General features: G+C 43.2%; 1 protein-coding gene across 5 annotated transcripts in view; it reads right to left on the minus strand.

Annotated features, from left to right (window-relative positions):
• Positions 1 to 23,527, minus strand: part of kif13a (kinesin family member 13A) — a 96,464-nt gene that overhangs the window by 72,230 nt on the left and 707 nt on the right. For all 5 annotated transcript variants that reach the window (XM_083760427.1, XM_083760429.1, XM_083760428.1 and 2 more), the window contains exon 2: positions 23,381 to 23,468. In XM_083760427.1, coding sequence (XP_083616553.1) covers positions 23,381 to 23,468 — 88 coding nt within the window. The remainder of the gene's footprint in view (positions 1 to 23,380; positions 23,469 to 23,527) is intronic.

The raw sequence follows: 23,527 nt of genomic DNA on the forward strand, positions 1-23,527 counted from the left end.
ATACCTCTCATATAATAATTTTAAGCTTCATTTTAAATATTTCACAGAAATGGGTAATTTAGGAAGACTTCGCCCCCACAGAAAACTATGACAATAGTAAGAAAAGGACAAAACAGTCAGTGGGACCACCTATGGTGCGGTCCCTTCATTCATTCCTGTCTCTTCATTAATTTCCACACAGTGGCATTTCCTGGTTGGGGGGCAGGTTGCTGTTATTGGGTTCATAATTGGGCCAGTGGAGCGCGAGGAAGGGAAGAGATTTAGGATTCAATGTCCCACTGCCTCTGTTGGGTAAACATGTGCTCGGTGCCTGTGTACTTTAGCCGAGAGGGGAGGCCCCAGACTCAGCAGCATTACCTCAGCCCTCCACATAACACACAACACACAACACACATTACTGCCAGAGCCCAGGACAAAAGTATGCGAGGCCTAAGTCATGCAGCCATGATAAGACAGCCAAGATGACATGATGTTATGGCTATACTCGGACAGTTTCGAACCAGTTTCGAATGCCATCAATGCTTTGAAAGGGACAAAATCATGTTTAATTAGAGCATCCAATGCTCCGGTAGATGGAGACGCGTCTACCGTCTACTGACCTATCAGATCTCAGTAAGCTGCATTCTGTGCGGGAAATCATGGCTAGATTAGTTAGGGGACTTACAGTACGTGGCTGGTTAAAACTAATATGAGGTTAGGGGACTTACAGTACGTGGCTGGTTAAAACTAATATGAGGTTAGGGGACTTACAGTACGTGGCTGGTTAAAACTAATATGAGGTTAGGGGACTTACAGTACGTGGCTGGTTAAAACTAATATGAGGTTAGGGGACTTACAGTACGTGGCTGGTTAAAACTAATGAGGTTAGGGGACTTACAGTACGTGGCTGGTTAAAACTAATATGAGGTTAGGGGACTTACAGTACGTGGCTGGTTAAAACTGATATGAGGTTAGGGGACTTACAGTACGTGGCTGGTTAAAACTGATATGAGGTTAGGGGACTTACAGTACGTGGCTGGTTAAAACTGATATGAGGTTAGGGGACTTATGTGGGTGGTTAAAACTGATATGAGGTTAGGGGACTTATGTGGGTGGTTAAAACTGATATGAGGTTAGGGGACTTACAGTACGTGGCTGGTTAAAACTGATATGAGGTTAGGGGACTTACATGGCTGGTTAAAACTGATATGAGGTTAGTGGACTTACGTGGCTGGTTTAAACTGATCTGAGGTGTTAGGGGACTTACATGGCTGGTTAAAACTGATATGAGGTTAGGGGACTTATGTGGGTGGTTTAAACTGATATGAGGTTAGGGGACTTACGTGGCTGGTTAAAACTAATATGAGGTTAGGGGACTTACAGTACGTGGCTGGTTAAAACTGATATGAGGTTAGGGGACTTACATGGCTGGTTAAAACTGATATGAGGTTAGTGGACTCACGTGGCTGGTTTAAACTGATCTGAGGTGTTAGGGGACTTACATGGCTGATAAAAACTGATATGACAGGCAGACAGACAGACAGACAGACACGCAGACAGACAGACTGTCTGTCTGTCTGTCTGTCTGTCTGTCTGTCTGTCTGCCTGTCTGCCTTCTGTCTGCGTGTCTGTCTATCTGTCTGCCTGCCTGCCTGGTGTCTGTCTGTCTGCCTGTCTGTCTGCGTGTCTGTCTGTCTGTCTGCCTGCCTGCCTGCCTGGTGTCTGTCTGCCTGCCTGCCTGGTGTCTGTCTGTCTGTCTGTCTGCCTGCGTGTCTGTCTGTCTGTCTGTCTGTCTGTCTGTCTGTCTGTCTGTCTGTCTGTCTGTCTGTCTGTCTGTCTGCCTGCCTGCCTGCCTGCCTGCCTGCCTGCCTGCCTGCCTATCAAATAATTAAATATGTATTAATTCAATACGGCTATTTTTTTAAATATAATATAAAATAATGATACAGTCTAAAATGTAGCTATTGTGTCCATACACAATAAAGGCTACGAAAGAACATTATAAAATAAAAGTTTTTAAGTTTGCCATGAGCGGGATCCGAACCAGCAGCAATAAATCGAGAGGCATTTGCACAGACCCCTAGACTAAGAAAGCCGTGACTTACCTTAAAGAAACGTTCCACTGGGAGGCGGTCTTTTGCAACGAGAGCAGAAAAAAAAATATATATGAAGAAAGATAACGATATGATTGGGTGTTTTACAGCAGGAACTATTAAGTTACTATAATAATAATAATTCATATTCGTAGCACAGCCAGTGGTCACGTGACTTGACACATTTACCCCCGCACGCACGCACGCACCTCCCCTCCCGTATCGGACTATTGTCCTGTCTAACCTCCTGGGGTGTCTAACCTTAGGGTAACCTGTCTAACCTACGGTTTGTCGGACTATTGCGGGAACTTCTGTCTGTCTAATGTCGTGTCGAACTGTTGGAGTAAAAAGACGGTATTTCAGACAATAGTCCGAAACTGTCGGACCATTGTCCTGTCGGCTAAAAGAGTGTCGGAAAAAAGACATGCACCCAACGATTTGCTCTACTGGAGCATGGAATGCTCTGATTAAACGTGATTTTGTCCCTTCCAATGCATCGATGGCATTCAAATCCTCGAGCTGTGTGGTTCGTGTCGAGTACCATCGTAGGTTCAAGCACGGCGCTCAACCACTGCTGCATGTCATCTCTCTTCTTCTGTCTCTCATTACTCTGTGCTGTGGTTTATCCAAAAGGTTAAACCATGAGTATGCAGGCTACTACATTTTTATTTATGTTTAATTCCCTTGTGTGGTTGGAACACAGGCACAACAACAACCATAATTCAACAACAATTTTTGTCAACTTTTTGGCAAAGACTACTACAGTTTATCACTTTCTAAGCCTGCTGTCCAATCGTCTGTTTCTGGTGAGTCTGCCATTACTCAGCCTAACCTGTCACTCATTGGCAGGTGCAGTTACAAAGCAAAGCTCATGTTACACAGCAATACGCCCAATGGATTTTGTGATATCTTGTGTGCAATTGGACATTTGGAGCTAATGGTGGCGCTAGAGGAAAGTGTGTGTGTGTGTGTGTGTGTGTGTGTGTGTGTGTGTGTGTGTGTGTGTGTGTGTGTGTGTGCGTGCGTACGTGCATGGGCAATAAATCTGACGGATGTTCCGGCTCGACATTTCCAGCTATGCAATCTATGCCTTATATTGTGACCAGGCTTTTCTCTTGATGAGTAAGATGAGTAAGCCTGGCCGAGGCCTGTTGTCCCATGCAGCCACCTCACCCACCAACCCATGGCTGTACATAAAAATAGAGAGATGTAAGCGCTGCAGGGTTCAGTTAGTGGCTCTTAGATGGGTGCTCTTTGGTGATACAGGTAGAACCATATAGACAAAAGGCAGTGTTGGGCAGTAGCTAGCTACAAGTAGCGAAGCTACATAGCTTAACTACATTTATCAGTAGCTTGATGGTAGCTTCACTCCTTTTGAACCAAGTAGCGTTTTTTGTAGTGTAGCTATTTTTAGACCCAAGTAGTGACGTAGCTTTCAACAAAAGCTATACGTTACAAATTGACTGTTAAATAAAGTTTTGTGGGGGAAAAAAATCCCTGGAAAAAAATCCATGATTGGTTGGTTTAGATAAGATGAGTCTGACACAGTTATGTTGTTAAGCAAGAGGATCCCACGCAGCAGCTGTCCTTTTATCTCTAACACAACACAATTAATTACTCACCTAATGCTGCCTGCAGGTTCCATGTTTAATTCCAGCGTGTGTAACCTACATTATTGTCTAAGTGAAAGTTTTCATATTGTAAATTTGATCGCTAACGTGGTTTAGCGACTAGTACTTTGACAGCTCATTCATCGTAGCTTGTTTACAAGTCAAACGGACTTCTTGTGCAGAAACTGCCCCATCAAAATAAGAGCCACTTGTATTGATTAGTCAACACTAGTTTTATTTCTAAGTCTACCTACGGACATTAACATCTCATTTAAGTGCCTGTCAGCATTCTCTCAATATGAGTATCCCATCCTCAAATATTCGGTAAAACAGTGCCTATCGAGGCAACAGTCTGTCTTGAGAGACTAGCATTCTCTAGTCTAAATTATGTCTCTCAGCTGGTGTGCAAATGGCTAGGCTGTGGCAATAATAATAATAAAACAATATATATATATATAACTAAAATCGTTCATTTTTTGGAACCATGAACTTTAGTACAAAATGTTGAATTATGAACTGAATTAGTTCCTTTAAAAAAATTAACTGTGAACTGAACTATAGTTAATTAAAAAAAGAACTTTCCCAACACTGAACACATGAATCAGCCGGCTCCTGACACCGCAAGGTACATTAATACAAGTAAATGTGAAAAAGTTGACACCAAAAGCCAGACAGAGGGCTTGTTTCCTGTTTGTTTTTTAATAAACAATCAAACTAAGCATTTTTGCCTGCCTATTAGGCTATTTGTTCGGTGGAAACTTGATCATTAAGTTGATAAAAAATATTAAAAAAAAAAGTAGTGTCCATGTAGCTAGCTACTTTTGCCATGTAGCTTATAGTGTAGCTTGCTACAATTATCTGGGGATAGCTTCGTTGTAGTTGAGCTATATTTAATAGAGAGTAACTGGTAGTGTAGCTTACTACATTTTCCAAGTAGCTTGCCCATCACTGACAAAAGGTAACTTTCCTCCAAGTTGTACTGCTTGTCAAAGGTGTAAGTTGCAGACTTGAAACGAAAAAAGGGAATCCAAGGCACTCCGTCTTTGGTGGAAAATTCAAATAAGTTATTGATGAGCAAGGCAAATAGATAACAGGACCTAGGCGTTTCGACCAAAAGGTCTTCGTCAGGGTCTATTTGTACCATGGCTGTACATGTCTGCCTGTTTCACCCGCCACCTCACCCACCAACCCATGGCTCTGCGGCAGTGGCTCAGGGGTAGAGTGACCAGATGGCAACCCCTGAACCCCTAATTGCTCCCGATGTGTAGGTTGGTGCCTTGCATGATTTCCTCCGGCATCGGTGTGTGGATGTGTGTGTGTGTGAATGGGCGAATGTAATGCACAATCTCTGTAAAGCCTTGGATAAAGGCGCTATATAAATGCACCATTTACTTGCAGCCTGTTTCCTCAGCCACCTCACCCACCAACCCATGGCTCGCTCTACATTTTTCAGCAGCAGATCCCTCCCTGTGGGCCTCTGCTGGCATCACCTTCACTCAGTCAGTATAAGCCTCAGTTAGACTCAAACACTGGAGCAGAAGTGAACCGAGGCACTTGGAACACGTTTCAAACAAACCAAACTTGAGAGCAGAGTTTTGATCGTCACTGGACCAGGCCGTTCTAAACGGTTTCTCTCTCAGCTGGTTGTTTTGGACCATATGTGTGTCAAAAGATGTTCTGCAAGGGTCAACGTTATTTTGTTATTTTGTTCTGTGTCCTGTTTTAGTTGCTCAGGGCAACATCCAGGTTGTAGTATTATGAAACCAGTTTAAAACCAGTTGAAAGCCCTGCTACCGTGTCAAACATGTATTGTTATGATGGTTTCCCAGTAATTAGTAATATTTATTTATGACCACAAAAGCTGCAAAAGTGCTCTCATAAAAAGACACAGAGAAATGAGAAAGACCACTGCACACTGCAGAGCAGTCAACAGATTCCCTGCACAGTCTGTGGACTGGACTGTGCTCAAAGCTCACTGTAATGAGAGAGTGAGAGGAAAAACTAAAAAAGAAGACTAGAGCACCTAGTTTTTTCTTCATTAACCGTCTGAATCGTGGCCAATTAGAACCTCAAGAGACGACGTCTTAATCGGAGACGACAAACAGAGCACGCCCTGTTCCTCTGGTGTTAGAGGTTGACCCATATATCGTACCAATTAGCATTTCGCACCATATCAGGATCGTCTGCTGTGGATGCTGTGGTTTGGTTTCTCCTATTAAAAGTTGGGATTTTTTTGTTGCTCACATTGCTTGTAAAGATATTCCGGTGTATTTCTACATTTCAAGAGCTACTCAAACTGTTAAAAATACTGCTTCACATGGAATAAACTGTCCAGAATTAAACACACGTGCACACAACCAGTACAGTATACACTAGTTATGAATGAATAATCTGAATCATTGAGAGAAAAAAGATATAGTCCATACAGTATATATGCACAGTATATACATATAGGCATACTATAGAAAAATGAAAGTTAATATGCAGTACAGTAGAATAATGGAGGCAGTAGTTTCAGGAGTACTCCCATTGAGGAGATGTGTCTCCACATGTGCAGGATCATACTGTCATTTAGAATTAACGAAGCGAGGGACCATAATGTGAAAACTAGAAATACAGCATCGCTATTTGTATATGCCTGCATCTCCTAACCTAGTAGCTGCAGCTTAGAGCTAACATGGCGCACTTGACGAGAATGTGGGACACGAACGTACAAGTACAACTCGAAAACACGGCTGGTGGGAATCATAACAACAAATCCATCCAACAGGCTTCCTGCGGCAGGCAGCGTGCTCTCTCACAGAGGCTGACTCATCGTGCACGTGATATATATAAGCAATGAATACTGCTTTGCTGTACGCTCACGGTACAGTGGAGGGAATGGGCTGTATATGCACACAGAATAACTCTTCCTACTTCCTTTACAGGTGTTACCGATGATACTAATTAAGGCTCTGTTCCATTTAGTGTGCAATGGTTCTCTCAAACGTTTTATTTTCAAGGACCCCCCATAACTCTGAGAGTGTGCAAATGTATGCATTTGTACACTCTCAGTGTACACACACAGAGTTACACACCACAAGGACACTTTGAGACCCACTGGTGTAGGAGTGTTTCCAGTGAGCCGACACGCACAGCGCCCTGCCTCTGTTTGACCAGAATGGAACAGAGCCTTCATTAGTATCAGCGGTAACATCTGTGAAGGAAGTAGGGAAGTGGCCCAAGTTCTTTCCAAAATGGCGTGTGTTCATATAGCCCATTGTGCACAACTGCCGATGTCTGAGACAGAAATGTACCTGGACGTCCCACAGATGTACTGCATCCGTTTTAAATACCGTATGTGTTGCTTCATTTCAAAATAGAAGCAGTCAGATGCAGGCATAACAGCTGCAGGCCATTTCAATTTATTAATTTGCACAGCGTGCGCGTTAACTTGACGCTTGAGGGCTGGCTACCAAGTACGTCGAAGAACAAAGGGAGCGAGCGTGCGCGTGGCACAGAAGTGCCAGGCGGCATCAGACGGTCTTGTATACCATCAGTGGTTGATGCAGGTTGACACTGCAGCCTCTGCCAAGCATCAGCATTGCCCAAACCTCATGAGCTCCTGAAACTGCCAGTTCCATGTGCCTTAATGTACGTGTCATCAGTAACCTCACAACGTTGTGAGCTTGTAGACTGGCTATTGTTTGGTGAACACTTTTTCACATTTGGTGAAACAATTATTAAATGTGTCAGTGATTACATTAGCCTAAAACGCAAACAGAAATACAAGTTGTAACGTTCCAACATTCAACGCAGAAAACACAATTAAATCGTAAATCGCAAATTATGTGTGTGACAATTAATCAACAATTTAAATCTGTAATCGTGACAGCTCTATAATCCCATCCCTGGGAGTGATGGGCGATAATAACGCCGACCATTGGTCTCGTTCGCGAGACGGCGTGTCTGATGGAAGTAGTAAGGAATGTGACAGAGTGGCAGCTGCCGTCTCAAACATGTCCCGCAAGGCGGAAGAGCAGAGCAGACCAGTGTCTTGGTGCCAGACCTGAGGGGAGGGCAGCACTGGAATGTCCCCTGTGGTTATGGTGCAGCTGGGATTAAGGCCACTGTGTCATTATGCCACGGCAAGCTGCACAACGTGAGGCCTGCAGACTATGGCCCAGATAATAAATGATAATGCTGTACATCAAACCTTATCAACAAAAAAAATATAGGGCACACACACGCACGCGCGCGCACACGCACACGCACACTCACACACACACACACACACACACACACACACACACACACACACACACACACACACACACACACACACACACACACACACACACACACACACACACACACACACACACACACACACACAGCATGCTATCATGTGCAGCACACTGATCAGTGATCAATGACACATTTTCTGTATGATAACAGTGAAACTAATGTGCTAGTGCTTTGAAACCATAAATCATATATGATTACTCAATAGTATTGGCCCACACAACAATATCTGAGACTTGTATCTTTCATACATTTTTAACACATTACTAAAACCCCCAGATTAGAAACAGCTGCCTGCCAAAGGGCAATATATCTGGTGTCATCTGAAATCAGAGTTTAGTAGCACGAAAAAAGAAAAAAAAAAGATGAATTACACACATCACAATAAAAAGCACATAAATCTAAACTGCGTAATATTTATGTCTTTCTCTGCACTTGCCAAGGCACAGAGGTACAGTAGAAAACTGTGTCAAATTACCCTGGGTTAGGGGACTCTATGCGTTATCATAACATACAGTAATCCTGCATTTCAAACTAAGCCAGGGGTTCGCAAAGTGGGGTCTGGGGACTGCCAGGGGTCCTTGTGGGAGTTATAGGGGGTCCCCAGCTAAAGTAGTTTCTACACAGCATCACAACAATTTTAACCACATTATCCAGGCATTTAAATGTTGGCTATTCAATAACAGCAGATATTTAAACTCTGCTATTTTTGAGCATTTCAGAAAAATATTTTTTTATTTATTTGAGGGTCCTTGACCTTGACATGAAAGGTTTTTAGGACCACTGAACCGATCATTCTAAATCACACACATGATTCTCCCCATGTCACATGGAGATGGAATACACATATGGGAGGGGTGGATAATACTACTACTACTACTACTACTACCGGTAAGTACATTTACTCAAGTACTGTACTTAAGTAACATTTTGAGGTACTTTTACTTCACTGGAGTATTTCCAAATTCCAATTATTTATATTGGCAATTGTTATATAGTATTTAAAAAACGTTAGTTACTATTTATTTTGTAGATTTGGATTATCATTACAAAACCACTTCAGCCCTTTATACATTTTGGCCATTTGAAAATAGCCAATCAACAAGCTCACGGTGCGATGCATTGTGACATGCATAGCACTTTTACTTTTGGTACATTTTGAATTCCGGACTTTTACTTGTAACAGAGTATGTCTACATTGGAGTATTACTTTTACTTAAGTAAAGATTGTGAGTACTTTTCCCACCACTGCACATCTGGCTGTACACACCTAAACACGGACCCACAGAAGCATGTGGTCAGTCCGTTGCTCTCCCCAGGTTGGCAGAGGAAGTGTAGCACCCAGGATTACATTAGACAATTGACACTGCGGGACTGTATAGGAAGCTAAAATGAATATCAAACTTTCTGTGGTGTTTACAAAGGCCCGAGTAGACGAAAAAATAAAGTCACCAATGTTTTCTTGAAAGTGAAATATCCCTTTAATACAGACACACACACAGATAATATATGCATGCACTCACTAACGCACACTCACACATGCACGCACGCACGCACGCACACATGCAGGCACACACACACACACACACACACACACACACACACACACACACACACACACACACACACACACTATGTCACAGCGCTGATGATGTCATTTAAAATGCATGGTAATTGGTAAGCACTGAACAGTATGCCACAACTAGCACTGGCATACCATCCCCCCCCCCCCCCCCCCCCCCCCGACACGCACGCACGCGCGCACACACACACACACACACACACACACACACACACAACACACTCTAGGTCCTATCCCTGATTTGTAGCTGAAACTATGCACTCCCACCTGCGTTAACCCTCCACGGAACCCAACACACACCTAATTCCTTCCCCTGATTTGGCTGTCAGTGTGATTCAAAAGCAATTACGAGCCAATAAGCTTGAGGGTGCCGACCACAACACTGTGTCTCTCTCTCTCTCTGTGTGTGCGAAGAGTTGGATTACACAGTCGGTTCTGCACCCTGGCAGGCTGCAGCCTGACTGCACCCTGACAGGCTGCAGGCTGACTGCACCCTGACAGGCTGCAGGCTGACTGCACCCTGACAGGCTGCAGCCTGACTGCACCCTGGCAGGCTGCAGGCTGACTGCACCCTGGCAGGCTGCAGGCTGACTGCACCCCACCCTGGCAGCCTGCAGCCTGCTGACTGCACCCTGGCAGCCTGCTGACTGCACCCTGGCAGGCTGCAGGCTGACTGCACCCCACCCTGGCAGGCTGCAGGCTGACTGCACCCTGGCAGGCTGCAGGCTGACTGCACCCTGGCAGGCTGCAGGCTGACTGCAGCCTGCCAGGCTGACAGGCTGCAGGCTGACATTTCACATGGTCTTTTGGTATGTCTAGAAAGAAACACACCGCTCCCACCCCACCCACACTCAAAGCCAGAAGGGGGAAAGTAGCTAAGTACATACTAACAGTACTGTACTTAAGTACAATTTTGAGTTACTTTACTTTGTACTCCACTACATCTCAGAGGCAGATATTGTACGTTTTACTCCGCTACAATTATTTGAAAACTTGAGTTACTAGTTATTTAGTACATTTCTATTATTGTTTCAAAACATACATTGTGAGCTTCTAGATGTGCTATTTTCAAAAGTGTGTGTATACATTTTGAAAAACTTGAAATGGGACATTTCTGCACAATGAGTACTTTTACTTTGGTACTTTTTTTGATAATTTTGATGCCAATACTTTTGTACTTTGACTCAAGTAATTTTTTTAACACAGGACTTTCACTTGTGATAGAGAGAATCTACATTGAGAGTTTTACTTGAGTAAAGATTGTGAGTACTGTTTCCATCCCTGTCTGTCTTTCGGTATGTTTAGAAAGGACCCCCCCCCCCACACACACACACACACGGCCCCACCCACTCAAAGCAGAGGTCACACTGTAACACGGAGCAGACAAGAAAGCAGGAGAATGCACTGTGTTAGCACCGAGGGCCAGGGACGGGGCGGCTCTCTGCTCTTAGCCAATAACCAGTGGTGGAAAAAGTACTCAAATGTTTTCTGAAAAAGCTATGTTTCTATGTTAGTCGTTCTTCGATTTTTCAAAAATAGCAGACCTACAAGCTCGTAGCGCGCCACTCGGTGGCGCGCTATGAGCTTGTAGATCTGCTATTTTTCAATAGCTAAAGTATAACATAATGCTAACACGAAAAGAGGTTCCTGCCCAAAATGGTGAACCCTCTATCACATGGAACTATTTTTTGGGGCGTAGTGATATGGACACAAAAAACATAGTTCCGTGTGATAGAGGGGTAAAAAAAATAACAAATAATAATAGTTTTGTGGACTCATTTAGTTTGAATGCGTGGCCCCCAGTGCCCCCCACAAAATTACTGGAACTACTTAATATTTCACCAAAACCAGAGCAGAACTCCCACCACGCGACTTGGGCAATCAATTAATACAGTTGGAACCACTATAACACCCCGAACGCCCAGGGTTATTTAATCCATTAAATCAGAGCGCCCAGCGATTTATAGCAGTAGTTTCATGTAGCCAAAACACTCCCGAGGCGATCGACAACAACGTGACTAGCGACGGGACCGCGATGAACACATAATCTTTTCTTAGAATTGGACGGAATGATTTAGATCAAGAGTTATTTTAAGATTTTCGGTCTCGTCGGCTAAAATGGGGGGGGAACATTTTCGATGACGTCCCACCGGAAAATAACATTCCAAAAAATCTGAACTATCCCTTTAAGTAAAAGTATCAATACCGCGATGTAGACGTACTCTGTTACAAGTGAAAGTCCGGAATTCAAAATGTACGTGAGTGAAAGTACAAAGGTATTGGCATCAAAATGTACTTAAAGTACCAAAAGTAAAAGTACTCATTGTGCAGAATGTCAAATGTATAACAATCTTTTGAAAATAGCAGATCTACAGGCTCACAATGCAACATTGTGAGCTTGTATAGGTTAGCTATTTTCAAATGGCTGAAATGGTTACTGTATGTCTTGTGATAATAATCCAAATCTACAAAGTAAGTAGTAACTAAAGTTTAATAAATACATTAAAGAGTGAAAGTACAATATTTGCTTTCGAGATGTAGTGGAGTAGAATTGATGGAAATTTGAAATACTAAAGTAAAAGTACAAATAATAAGAAATGTAGTTAGTTACTTTCCACCACTGCCAATAACACACCAGTTGGGTCAAAGGAGCAGCACTACTCTTGTCATGTTATGAACTCTTTTTGCAGAATTGTTTCACCTAACATGACAATCCCAGAAAAGTTGAAAGTTGAAATGCCCAGAAAAGCTGAAAGGGTTCATGTGGTTAATAGCCTAGACTGTAGATCACCCGAGATGTAAACATGAAAATGGGATTGAGCGTTGCAAAGAGGTTGACAGAGGACGATACATATATCAACAGTCAGTTCTATTTTCAAGGCAGCTTAAGAGGAAGTAGGCTAGCTAACACTAATGACAGAAACAGGCAGGCATGCCATGGATCCATCCAAAATGCTACTGGCGAATTCCACTGTTCAGCACAGCTGAAGGAAAATGTAATTAGGAACAGTGTATAACAGACATTTTGGTTAAATATGTTGTTGTATCTTGTTATTTTGCAATGGAGACAAATAAACGTAAAGATGTTGTGCAGATATGCTCAAATTATATACCTCATCAAATAAAATCCATAGGTTCTGCAGAATATTGTGTGGCGGGCCCTGGCATATCGCATTGTGGGTCAACACAATTCCAGAACATTTTCTGTATCTTGGCAACAGCTGTCACCAGGCAACTGTTGTAAGTAGGGAGCCAAAACAGCCTACCAGCCTAATGAGTCAAAGTTCCGATATAAAAGCCAAGCTCGCGATCCCAAAACAGCCTTAATGAATAGTAGTGCTATGAGCAGTTCACATCATTCCAATTAAGTGCCAACATAGGCCCATTAGACAAGTTAAGTTTCCATAATAAAATGCTAAACACCTACATCGTAATGTTAAATCCTCTCTGTCATTTGTGACACCTCACTTGTGACAGGCAAGATCTACATTGAGACTTTTACTTAGTCAGCGGGCCACAAGCCAAGTACTGTGTACTACATACTGGACAACTGGCCACGTCTGCAATGAGACCCGAACCTGTTGAGCCCTATATTGTATGATGAATAGCAGATCTATAAGCTTACGTGTAGATCAAAAACAATTAAAGAATGGCAGCAATAGTAAGACAAAATGTGTAAGCTGTAAGTTGGCCCTATAGCACTCTTGAGGTATTTAAAGTGGTGTGTGCAATTGGGTACCTACTCTAGGGATGTTTAAAGTTAATCGTTAAGAAATTCTTCAATTAAACGTTACCACCTTGGTAACCACAGAAACGTCTCTGCTTTTGCATGTGATGTGACAGACTCATAAAAGATGCTATTGCCTGGCCCTGTATCTCAAATAGTCTAATAAATATTTGATTAAGGAATATAATATGCCTTTTGTATTGTTTCTCTATATCAGCAACATTTAGATTTTTGTAAGATATTGAGGGGGGAAAAGCAGTTTATCAACTAACCAGTTAATCGATCGATAAGGTTATCAATGATCAATTCATCAATTCATGGATTAATCGATAATTGACATCCCTAACCTACTCCATTATCTACACATTTCCTGCTGGTATGTTTTCAGGCACCTCAGTAGCCCTTGCCACGCAAAAACTATAAAACGACTACAAATGGTCCTGAGACCGGCCATCTTAAACCGGAAGTAAGAGTGCATCCTGTCCGTCGATCAATCGCGTCCCGAAATAGCATGCAATACGATAATATGCTAACCTTCATCTAATTTCACCAAATCTGAGGATTAATTCCGAGATCAACTCCGCTGAAGATCAAGGCCATTATGGGACTCTATGGAGATCGGATGACCGTTTTTTGTTTTCAAAATGGATGCCGGTTCAGGCCATAGGCGGCTGCCGTAAGAGGCCTGCCGTAAACAGGGGTCGTAAAACGTATTTACGTCATCGGCGAACAAGTTAAAATGCAGTAGAACGTATACATACGTGTACCGCGGGAAATGTTAACAAAACAAGTCAAAGAGAAGCGAAGTTGATCATTTGGTCAATAACATGGCACGCATCGCTCCCCAGGGGAACAGAAGTGGCACATTTACTACAGGGACACGCCTCCTTTGACCCTGTCCACTAGCCTGTCATTAAATGAATGAATAGAATCTGGTGTGGACAATACAAAGCAGGACGTAATCATGACAAAAACATCCTGATGAGGCTTCGTCTGGTGGTGCAATCATCACAAAATGAATAATTAACGACTAATAACAACAAATGCAATGTCTTCGAAGGAAATGGCTGATCTACAAGCTCACAAATTGACGCATTGTGGAGCTTGTAGATCGGCTATATTTTCCAGAGTGTTATATTTAGAAAACTTGGTTCGGTACGGTGAATCCTAACAACCTAATGATGGCTTCCCAGACAGAGAGACAAATTGTAAGTCATTCGTAAAACTTTTGTTGACGTCGCCTGGCTCCACTCAACCCCTCAGCCAGGCTGAAAGTGATGTGAACGCCAGCAATAAACTTCTCCTGCCATGAAATGAAATTCATGTAAACACAAAGGGCAGACTTCAAAAGAAATGAGGCATTTCGAGAGGATCACGTGACGAGGAAAACCAAAGTCATTATGGCCTAAAACAAAGACTGAACAACATGTGGAACCATATGTGACATGACGGGACTGGAGCCCCGTTAAAACAGAATTCCCATCTAGGTCCTGCAGAGCTAGAAAGAGAGATGGAGGGAGGGGGGGGCATCTTTTCTCATTTCCACACTGAGATGCAAACATGGTCCCACCCCGTAGACAAACAGGGGGAAGCACTGCAGGCCTCTGGGGAATTCAATCACTTTATCAGCACCGCACAGTACTTTCCGTAATGGGAACACGCGTCTCGTCCACGTCTTTGAGAAAAGGTTGCAACGTCTCCGAGCACGGGCCCAACTCTTGAGAACAACATCTTACTGAATGGAAAGGTTGATTTATTTGTGCTCAGGACAGGGAGAGAAAATGGAAAAGACAAAGGGAACATTCCTGAGGGCAGCTGTTGGACAGAGCTGCATTGTCATTTTGTAGAAGGGTTTGTTTCGGGAAGTGAAACGAACGGCACTTGGTGAGTCTCTGGATGAACGAGAGACGAGACCACCTTGCAAACACCGCTACAAGTGCACAGATACTGCAATTTTGACGTCACACTTACCTTTATTTAGCAGGGGGAAAGTTGAGTGTCTGTCTTCAGCACCAGGTTTTACCAGAGCGCACGCGCAAACAGAGTGCAGTTGTAAAGAAAGACCTTTAAACACATGTTGGCCATGTCGGTTGGGGCCACGGGCAGACACGGATGGCAAAACACAGACCCCTCACGGTGACTGTTCTGCTCAGGGGAGTGAAAACAACTCTGAACTGACTGCTGCTGCGTTGCTGTCTTTGTTTAAATGTGTTGTATTTTCTTAAATTGGTGCGATAATGTGTTGTGTTTCTATGTGTATGTATGTATTGGGCCTTGGAAAAGAAAGCATGGCTGTAGGATCTTTCTTAGCAAATGGAGGAAAAACATGCTACGAACCCTGGAATTATAACCAGCTCAAATATATGGACAGTCAGCCAGCATAATCTTCTAGGCATTAAAACGTTTATCTGCTCTACTCAGGCAAGACTACATAACTGCAACGTCTTGGCTGCTGACCTCTGATGTCATCTCTCTCTCTCTCTCTCTCTCTCTCTCTCGTGTTCTCCTCTCTGCTGTAGGTCATCCCTCCGGTCCATCATGTGTTCTTCTCAAATGTCTTCTAAATCCTGACAGTTTTCTGAAAAACCTATGTTTCTATGTCACTGGTTGCAGGGACCTCCCAGAAGAATATGTGCTGTGAATATATGCTGTGAAAGAATATATATTCAAAGATTCACAAAAATAGCAGATCTACAAGCTTGTAGCTAATAAAGTTTAAAATAATGGTTAAAGTGGTTAAAAGCTATGGTCACACAGATGCGTTCCAGGTCTTAATGGCTCAAATTAAGCCAAAATCACATAATGTAAAAAAATAAACCCTCAATAATATATCATTTTGCAATCCTATGAATTAGAATTAGGAGCCCCCACATTTCCGGGGTACATGAATCGGTGATAAGGAGGCGATTTAGGGTGTAAAATGACGGTAGATGTTATCAGAATGAGACGCTTGCCATGTTGGCCCACAGGAGACTGCCCAGCAACAACTGTCGACTCTTGAATGTTTGACAGTAGCTCCTGAACACGATCAAACAAGCCAGCTGATCCGAGTTGGAGGTCGTCTTGCAAGACAGTCCAGGCCTCTGTCAACATGCTATGTAGTATATACACATTGTCGTGCCTGACGTCAAACATCCCATGACCGACTCAACAAATCATTCAGGATTTCTTACGCCTGATAACATCATCCAGACTTTGCTGAAGTCTGCCAGTCCGGATTTATTGGATTCTTCATGGTACTGTGGGGACTCGGGAGGTCATGATGAAGCGCTACCAGGCATCGTAAGAACACAGAGATCCCCATGATCTAATCCTATATACGATACTTCATTGTATGCCAGTTGTCGACCGATATTTGTATTTTTTTTATTTTATAATCGAGGTACCCAATTAAAAATTTAAAAGATTTTTAATTCTATGGTAAAGCCGGTCCTGCTGTACAGAGCAGAAACCTGGAGAACAACTGTAAACACTATGACAAGAATCCAGACATTCATAAACACCTGCCTCAGAAGAATCCTCCGAATTCGCTGGCCAAATAAAAGCAGTAACCGAGAACTGTGGCAGCGAACAAGTCAACACCCGGTGGAGGAAGAAATCATCCAAAGGCGCTGGCGATGGATCGGCCACACTCTTCGCAAGCCTGCATGTAGCATCACAAGATATGCCCTGTTCTGGAACACCACGAAGACCACGAAACACCTGGCGCCGTGACATGGATGCAGATGTGAAGAGATCTGGCCACACATGGGGACAGCTGGAGAAAATGGCCCAGGACCGGGATGTCTGGAGAGCTCTAGTTTGTGGCCTATGCCCAAAGTTGGGCTAGGCGTAAGTAAATAAGTAACCCAATTATTATTATTTGGGGGTGGGGGTGGGGGGGGGGGTTTGATTATTACACGCACACGCAAGCATGCGCGCACGCACATGCAGCCCCTGTCTGTCTCTCTCACACGCGCAGAAAACAAACACATCACGGACGCAATCACACACGTTCGTGCGCGCACAGCGGGACAGACACAAATCAAAACAAACACACGCTCATGAGCTTGAGCCATTTCCAATGTGATGATCAAATTCAGACTGATGAAGGAACATGAAAGGATTATTACGTTTTGTAATAATACGATCCAATTAAATGTAAGTGGAGTAAATTGATCAACCATTGGTAAACTAAATATTATGAAATTATTATTTTATCTGTTTATCAAGACTTTCATTATTCATCCCTGAACTTTAACTCAACTACATGCACAAATTTGGGCATGTACAACTTCCTGGTCTCAACTGCGCATGTTTCTTTCCTTCCATGGAGCACCATGGCGTCGCCCGTACGGTCTTCGCGTCTCGTCCTCTTTAGACAGTCATTGGGGTTGAGGAGGAAAAGGTAGTTTCAACTCAACTTAACACCTGCATTGTTTGAGCATTCCATCATTGTAAGTAAAGCAGTGCTTCTACAGCTCATTAGCCAGTCTGTCTCAGTTAAACAGACAATTACTGGACCATATAGTTTGTCTACATAGCTGTGTAGTACACAGAAAACCAAACACAAGCTAATTGCTGAACAACATCGCGCTGTCTCCTTGAATGCTTTCAGTTGTTCTGTTCCATCGCCAGCGATGCTCGTAGAGAATTAATCGCAGTTAGAGGACAGTTTCACAGTCTCCATGGCCTTGAATTCAACCGTTGCTCATCTCATCGGCAGACACGTCGAGACATGACAGATGTAATTCAGCCCCATTGTGTTGGACTCGAAGGGGTATTTCCCTCATCATGCTGATGCCTCAGCTCTGATCCCCCCCCCCTACAGACGGCAGCCTCAGGTATTTCTCCACACCTCACCCCCCTCCCCCCCACCCCCATCTGACCCTCATTGTGTCTAAACCTCCGAGGAGTGAGTGAGGCTGGCGCTTGCTTTCCCAGATTTACGTTTCAGAATGTGCCATCGGTGCCAGCCCGCCACAGAGGTAAGAGGAGACGAGAAAAATGTGACTGTGAACATCACTGAGGAGGCTCGAGGGCGAAAGGAAACTCAAACCTGTGGTCACCCTCCAGTCACCTTCACCGGCTCACCCCACCTCCTCACCCATCCACCCCATCGATGACATTACAGTTGATGTGGGGAGGGGGGGGTTACAATTAAAGTCACCAGACAATGACACATGGTGTAAAGATCAAGGGAAATATTCCTAATCCATCAAAGGAAAGCCCATACACTTTCTTAACATTCTTTTCATTTCTCACATGTTCACACGGGACTCTGTGGTCCGTGCAAAACCTCAAAAGCAGTACGAATACAATGTCTTATTCTTCATGCAATCAATGATGAAAACCCAAACTGTATAATGTGTATACTAGGCCTAATGTAAACGCCACACTAGAGGGCTTTGTTCACGTCGCTAACGGTATTTAACTAGAATGAAGACCGATTTTTCCACTCCTGCCCAAACTAAGCTGTTAATACATGTGCCGATCGAACGCAATAGGCAAATTATCTTTCAAAGCTTAAGATGTACTACAGTATAAAGGTTACGCATGATCCATTAAATGCTGTGTCCAAAATTACAGGTGGTATTGATATTTGACTCATTTTACTCCCGCATTACACAACTCAGTCTACTGTAAGAAACCACTACTTTTATCAGCAAAAACATATATTTTTAAAGATTTATTTTAAGGCATGCTTTACTTTGACAGAACAGTGAGAGGAGACAGGAAGAAGAGGATCCATCATCCAGGTGATGTGATACATGTAACACAGATCCAGAGATGGATTCAAACCCATCACAGTCACAGTTTTGTCATCAGCACATTACCGACTTAATCCCCGAGAAGGAGTCCCAACACAAAAAGAGCTTTAACAACCTTCCCCCTTCTAAGTATTCCCATGAGAAACACAGTTCTCATGACTCTGGCCCCGTGGCCATATTTGGCACACTATATAAGCCACTAAACCCGACATATTTCAGCCACATTTGAACAGGTGTCCTCCAAACAAGGCTGAGGCCCAAGCCTTAGGGATCAGGGTATCCCCCTTTCTGTGGTTCCACTAACTGCAAAGAGGTCTGAGGGAAATTACATGGTTTAGAATAACTGTGGCAATTTCCACTCACAGGCTCTTGCAGGCTTCCTCAAGTTCATCTCAATTTGTTTTTCATAATTTTCATCCCGACAAGCTAATCCGAAATGGCGAGAGACATGACAGTAATGAAACGTATCAAAGTTGGTGTACATGGTGTAAAACATGGAACGAATGAACAAAGTATAAGTCATGCAATCCTGGCAGAACAAGATGACTTTACAGTCATAATAAAGAAGATGTAAGATAGCCACTTGCAAATTGCAACAACGGAATAGGAAAGCCATTGAAACTGTTAGCTATACAATGTTATGGCGTCACTAAAAAGACAACGTACCCACCAACATGACCTTGGATAAAGCCCAGCCAGCCGTTCAAGAGATGGGGAAACGAGAGAACCAGGCCCAGGGCCAATAGCCTACAGCAGTTACATCTTCACTATATGTGGATCCATTAAAGAGTGCATCAAAGTCTATAACAATAACATCTGTACAACACAACGCTAGAAAGACAAGTTGTTACAATCTTTCATTCAAATCGAACCATGACTTGAGGAATTTGTGTTGCTGCATATGACGCAGTAGGAAGCAAGAAAGAATATAGAAATTAAGAGAGATAAAATCACGTTCTAAGCGGCAGCCTTATTGTAGACTCAACCGTTCCGTCCATGTACACTTGGCAGAGTCATTGTCATTTTGTTGACCTCTCACCCACAATGGCCTTTTTGTTACATTGTTCTCTATCTTGTTCTGTGAATGTTAGCTTTAAGTGTGATTTGCTTAATTGCCTGGAACAGAGCTGTTGTGTGGCAATTCCCGCTCCGATGGTTAATGTGTGTGCCTGTCCGCTTGAGCTGCAAGCTCATTACCACTTAATGTTGGCTGCTGATTACAAGTAGCTATGCAGACACACTGTTACTGATTAACAAACACTGGCTTTGGGCCATGAGAAAATACCTGACATGTCCGATATCAAATATCACAATATGTTTGACCAAATGCCTCGATATATCGACAATATTGTGACGATAATCGTATTATGACTGTTTTATTTGTATTATTGTTTTAAATAGCCACTCTACAAGACTCTACATGTGTTGTGACGTGATGCGACAACACATTGGCTTTGAAAACGCATGAAAGTGTAAAATAAGGCGTAAGTAATTAAAACCAGGAAAAGACAACAACATACCATATCTCAATATTACTAGCCTTGGCACCCAGGCTTTTTTTTCTTCTTTTTTTTTAGTGGTGCAACCACTCCAAGGAACAGCAATGTCCGTGTTCACCTACCGGTATGTGACGTTAATGAGCACCAGTATGACTATTAGTACCAGTAGGGGCGCTGTTGTGCCAGAAACAGAGAGAGAGATAGTGCTGCACTGTTGCCTACTAATGACACGGGTGTGATTTAAAATGAAAAATGAAAGCCTGGAGAGAGAGAGAGAGAAAGAGAGAGAGAGAATAGAGTTATATATCCATAATATAGTGTGTGAGAGAGAGTGAGAGAGAGAGTCACACTCAGAGGCGGCAGTAATAAATCCCATTTTGGCGAACTGAAAGAGCTCTAGCACTGTGCACTAAACACTCAAACACCAACTTTATACACTTGATGCAGATCTATGTAGGGCTTGTAGGCCATCACAATCAAAATGGCGCCGGTAGGCGTGACAGCCTACCGTGACGTCAGCCTTGCATTCCCTATTGGAAGATCTGTCATAGAAAGCCCACTTCCTTGTCTTTCGCTAACCGATAACAGTGCAGGGGGCGTCGCTCCAAATTTGGTGACGTCAGTGCTCTCCACTGTTTTCTACCGGGGAGGGGAGAGGAGGAGGGGGCAGGGGGTGCTCAGATCTGTGAACCAATGGGATCCACCGCCTGTTTTCGACCGGCACCCACCCACCCCTCTAGACCAGAAAGCACACAGGCTGGGCCAGGCAATATCTATAGTCATATCCTGAAATCGATTTAATATTGATATATTGCCCAGACTTCTTAAAAGTAACTGGTCAGGTCACTGTGAGGACATTCAATTCAATTGAAGAAGCCACATGAAATACAGCACGGGTACAACCGAGAGCACGAGGACAATGGGAACAATGCCTTGACCAACTGAGCATCCTTGAAGACTGCATAATTTGCATCCGTGGGTAATCAGGTCAGCTGTTTAATCATGGGAGACAGACTGTGACTGTGTGAGGAGGAGAGCACAAGACACCGCTGTAGTACCGCCTGTGGAGACGTTGTTGGGTGAAATGTGAAAACACACAGTAGTAACTTTAACCCTGGCTGGCACTGGCAGCCATTATTTTGGGCATGGCGAACATTTTCAAAAACGTTTTCAAGTATAGCAGGTGATCTACAAGCTCAAATCACACGTTGTGAGACTCTACAATGGCTATTTTATTTCCAAATCATTAGTGTCACTACACACATATTGCAAATGTCCTCCCAATGTTCCTTTCATACTTTAGTTTGTATGTACTGTAAGGGGGTGGCAGTGACTCAGAGGTAGAGTGGCAAGTTTGCTCTGAAGCCTTATAATTGCTCCCGATGTGCAGGTTGGTGCCTTGCATGGTTTCCTCTGCCATCGGTGTGTATGAATGTGTGTGTGAATGGGTGAATGTAATGCACAATCTATGTAAAGCGCTTTGGTTAAAATTTCTATATAAATGCACCATTTACCATTTTGTGAGCAGAGTATCAATTTATATACCAAAGAGAGAGGGGGGAAAAAACTTGTTGATACAATTACATTTATAGAGCACATGATAGTTCAGCTGAGGTGTCCATGTGACATGAGGGGCAGTTCATCCTTCCCTCGCTGTGGAGGCACATATATAGTAGGTAGCGCATACATAGCCAGTAGAAGGGTATTTTGCTGACCTGCACACTTCCATTGTTCCCCGCCGCGTTCTTTATGACTGTTGACTCCATAAAGGACCACCAGGCCCCTTTCAACACCCCGAGCAGTGTGACATGAAACATTAGATGATGCTTAGCCTCCTTCACCCTGCAAGCCACACGATGCAGCAGTGCAGCACGCACGCACGCCCCGCACGCACCCACACACGCACACACATAGACCTGTCTGTCTGCGCACCGTGGTGGTGATGATGAAACTTTTACTCCAACATCATACTGTGACAACCTACTAGGCTACATTTCCCTACACTGCCTGACACCAAAAAACACTTTTTATGATGCAATGTAATATATAGTACAGCTTGTTAAGAGGAATGCTGGTCTGACGGGGTGTGTAGCACTGCACACAGCACACCTGAATGGTTGTGGCCCCCAATGGGCACGCACAACCACATGCAGGATATTTAAGTTACATGCACGCGCAAAAATAGAATTGACTTAAAGCTGAATGTTACAGTATATAAGTAGCGTATAAGTGTTCACATCAGTTACAATATAGTCATAAAGAATACAAGGACAGGACTAGCAATAGCAGTGTAGATGACAGCTATGAACCACTTAATATGGTTATGGTCCATATCTTACAATAATCCCTTGCACTGATATTCAAGGTGGGACAAAAACATATAAGTTTGTTCTTTAAGAAAACTGATGGGTTTAGCATACAACCAAACTCAGTCCCTGTATACATTCAAATGATGAGCTCAGCAAGTGGATATTGAGCATTATCTGTACTGTTACAGTACTTTATCATGACTGGAATGAACGTTAATTTGACCACTCTTAACTCTGTTAAGACTACTTCAGTGATAAATATCAATCAAACAATTATATAAATTAAGCATTTATAATACAAAACAAGTTCCGTGCCGGCGTGCCCAACGTTCCATGCAGACTAGAGGCTAGACTAGAGCAATTCGTCCATCATTCAAATCACAACCTCTCTCTCGTCCAGACGCGCTGTCTAATCATCATCACAAAGTTGAAACGACGTTATGACAAAGTAGCAACGTACCCATTCTGGTGGTTATACATTTGTAGCAAACAAATAGATATTAAAACAAATACAAATAATAAAAAATAAATAAATCGCACTATTTACCTGTTTTCTCCTTTTTGTGAAGGTGGAGGGTGCAGGACTGTCTGGTTGTCCTCCATCTCCACGACACATTTTGTATTCAATTCAATCTCTGCGGGAGACAAGTTTGTTTTTAAAAGTTAAATGTTGCTGAGAAAGTACGTAAATCTC

This window comes from Protomyctophum parallelum (genome assembly GCF_964188405.1).
Source record: "Protomyctophum parallelum genome assembly, chromosome: 3".
Lineage (NCBI taxonomy): Eukaryota > Metazoa > Chordata > Actinopteri > Myctophiformes > Myctophidae > Protomyctophum > Protomyctophum parallelum.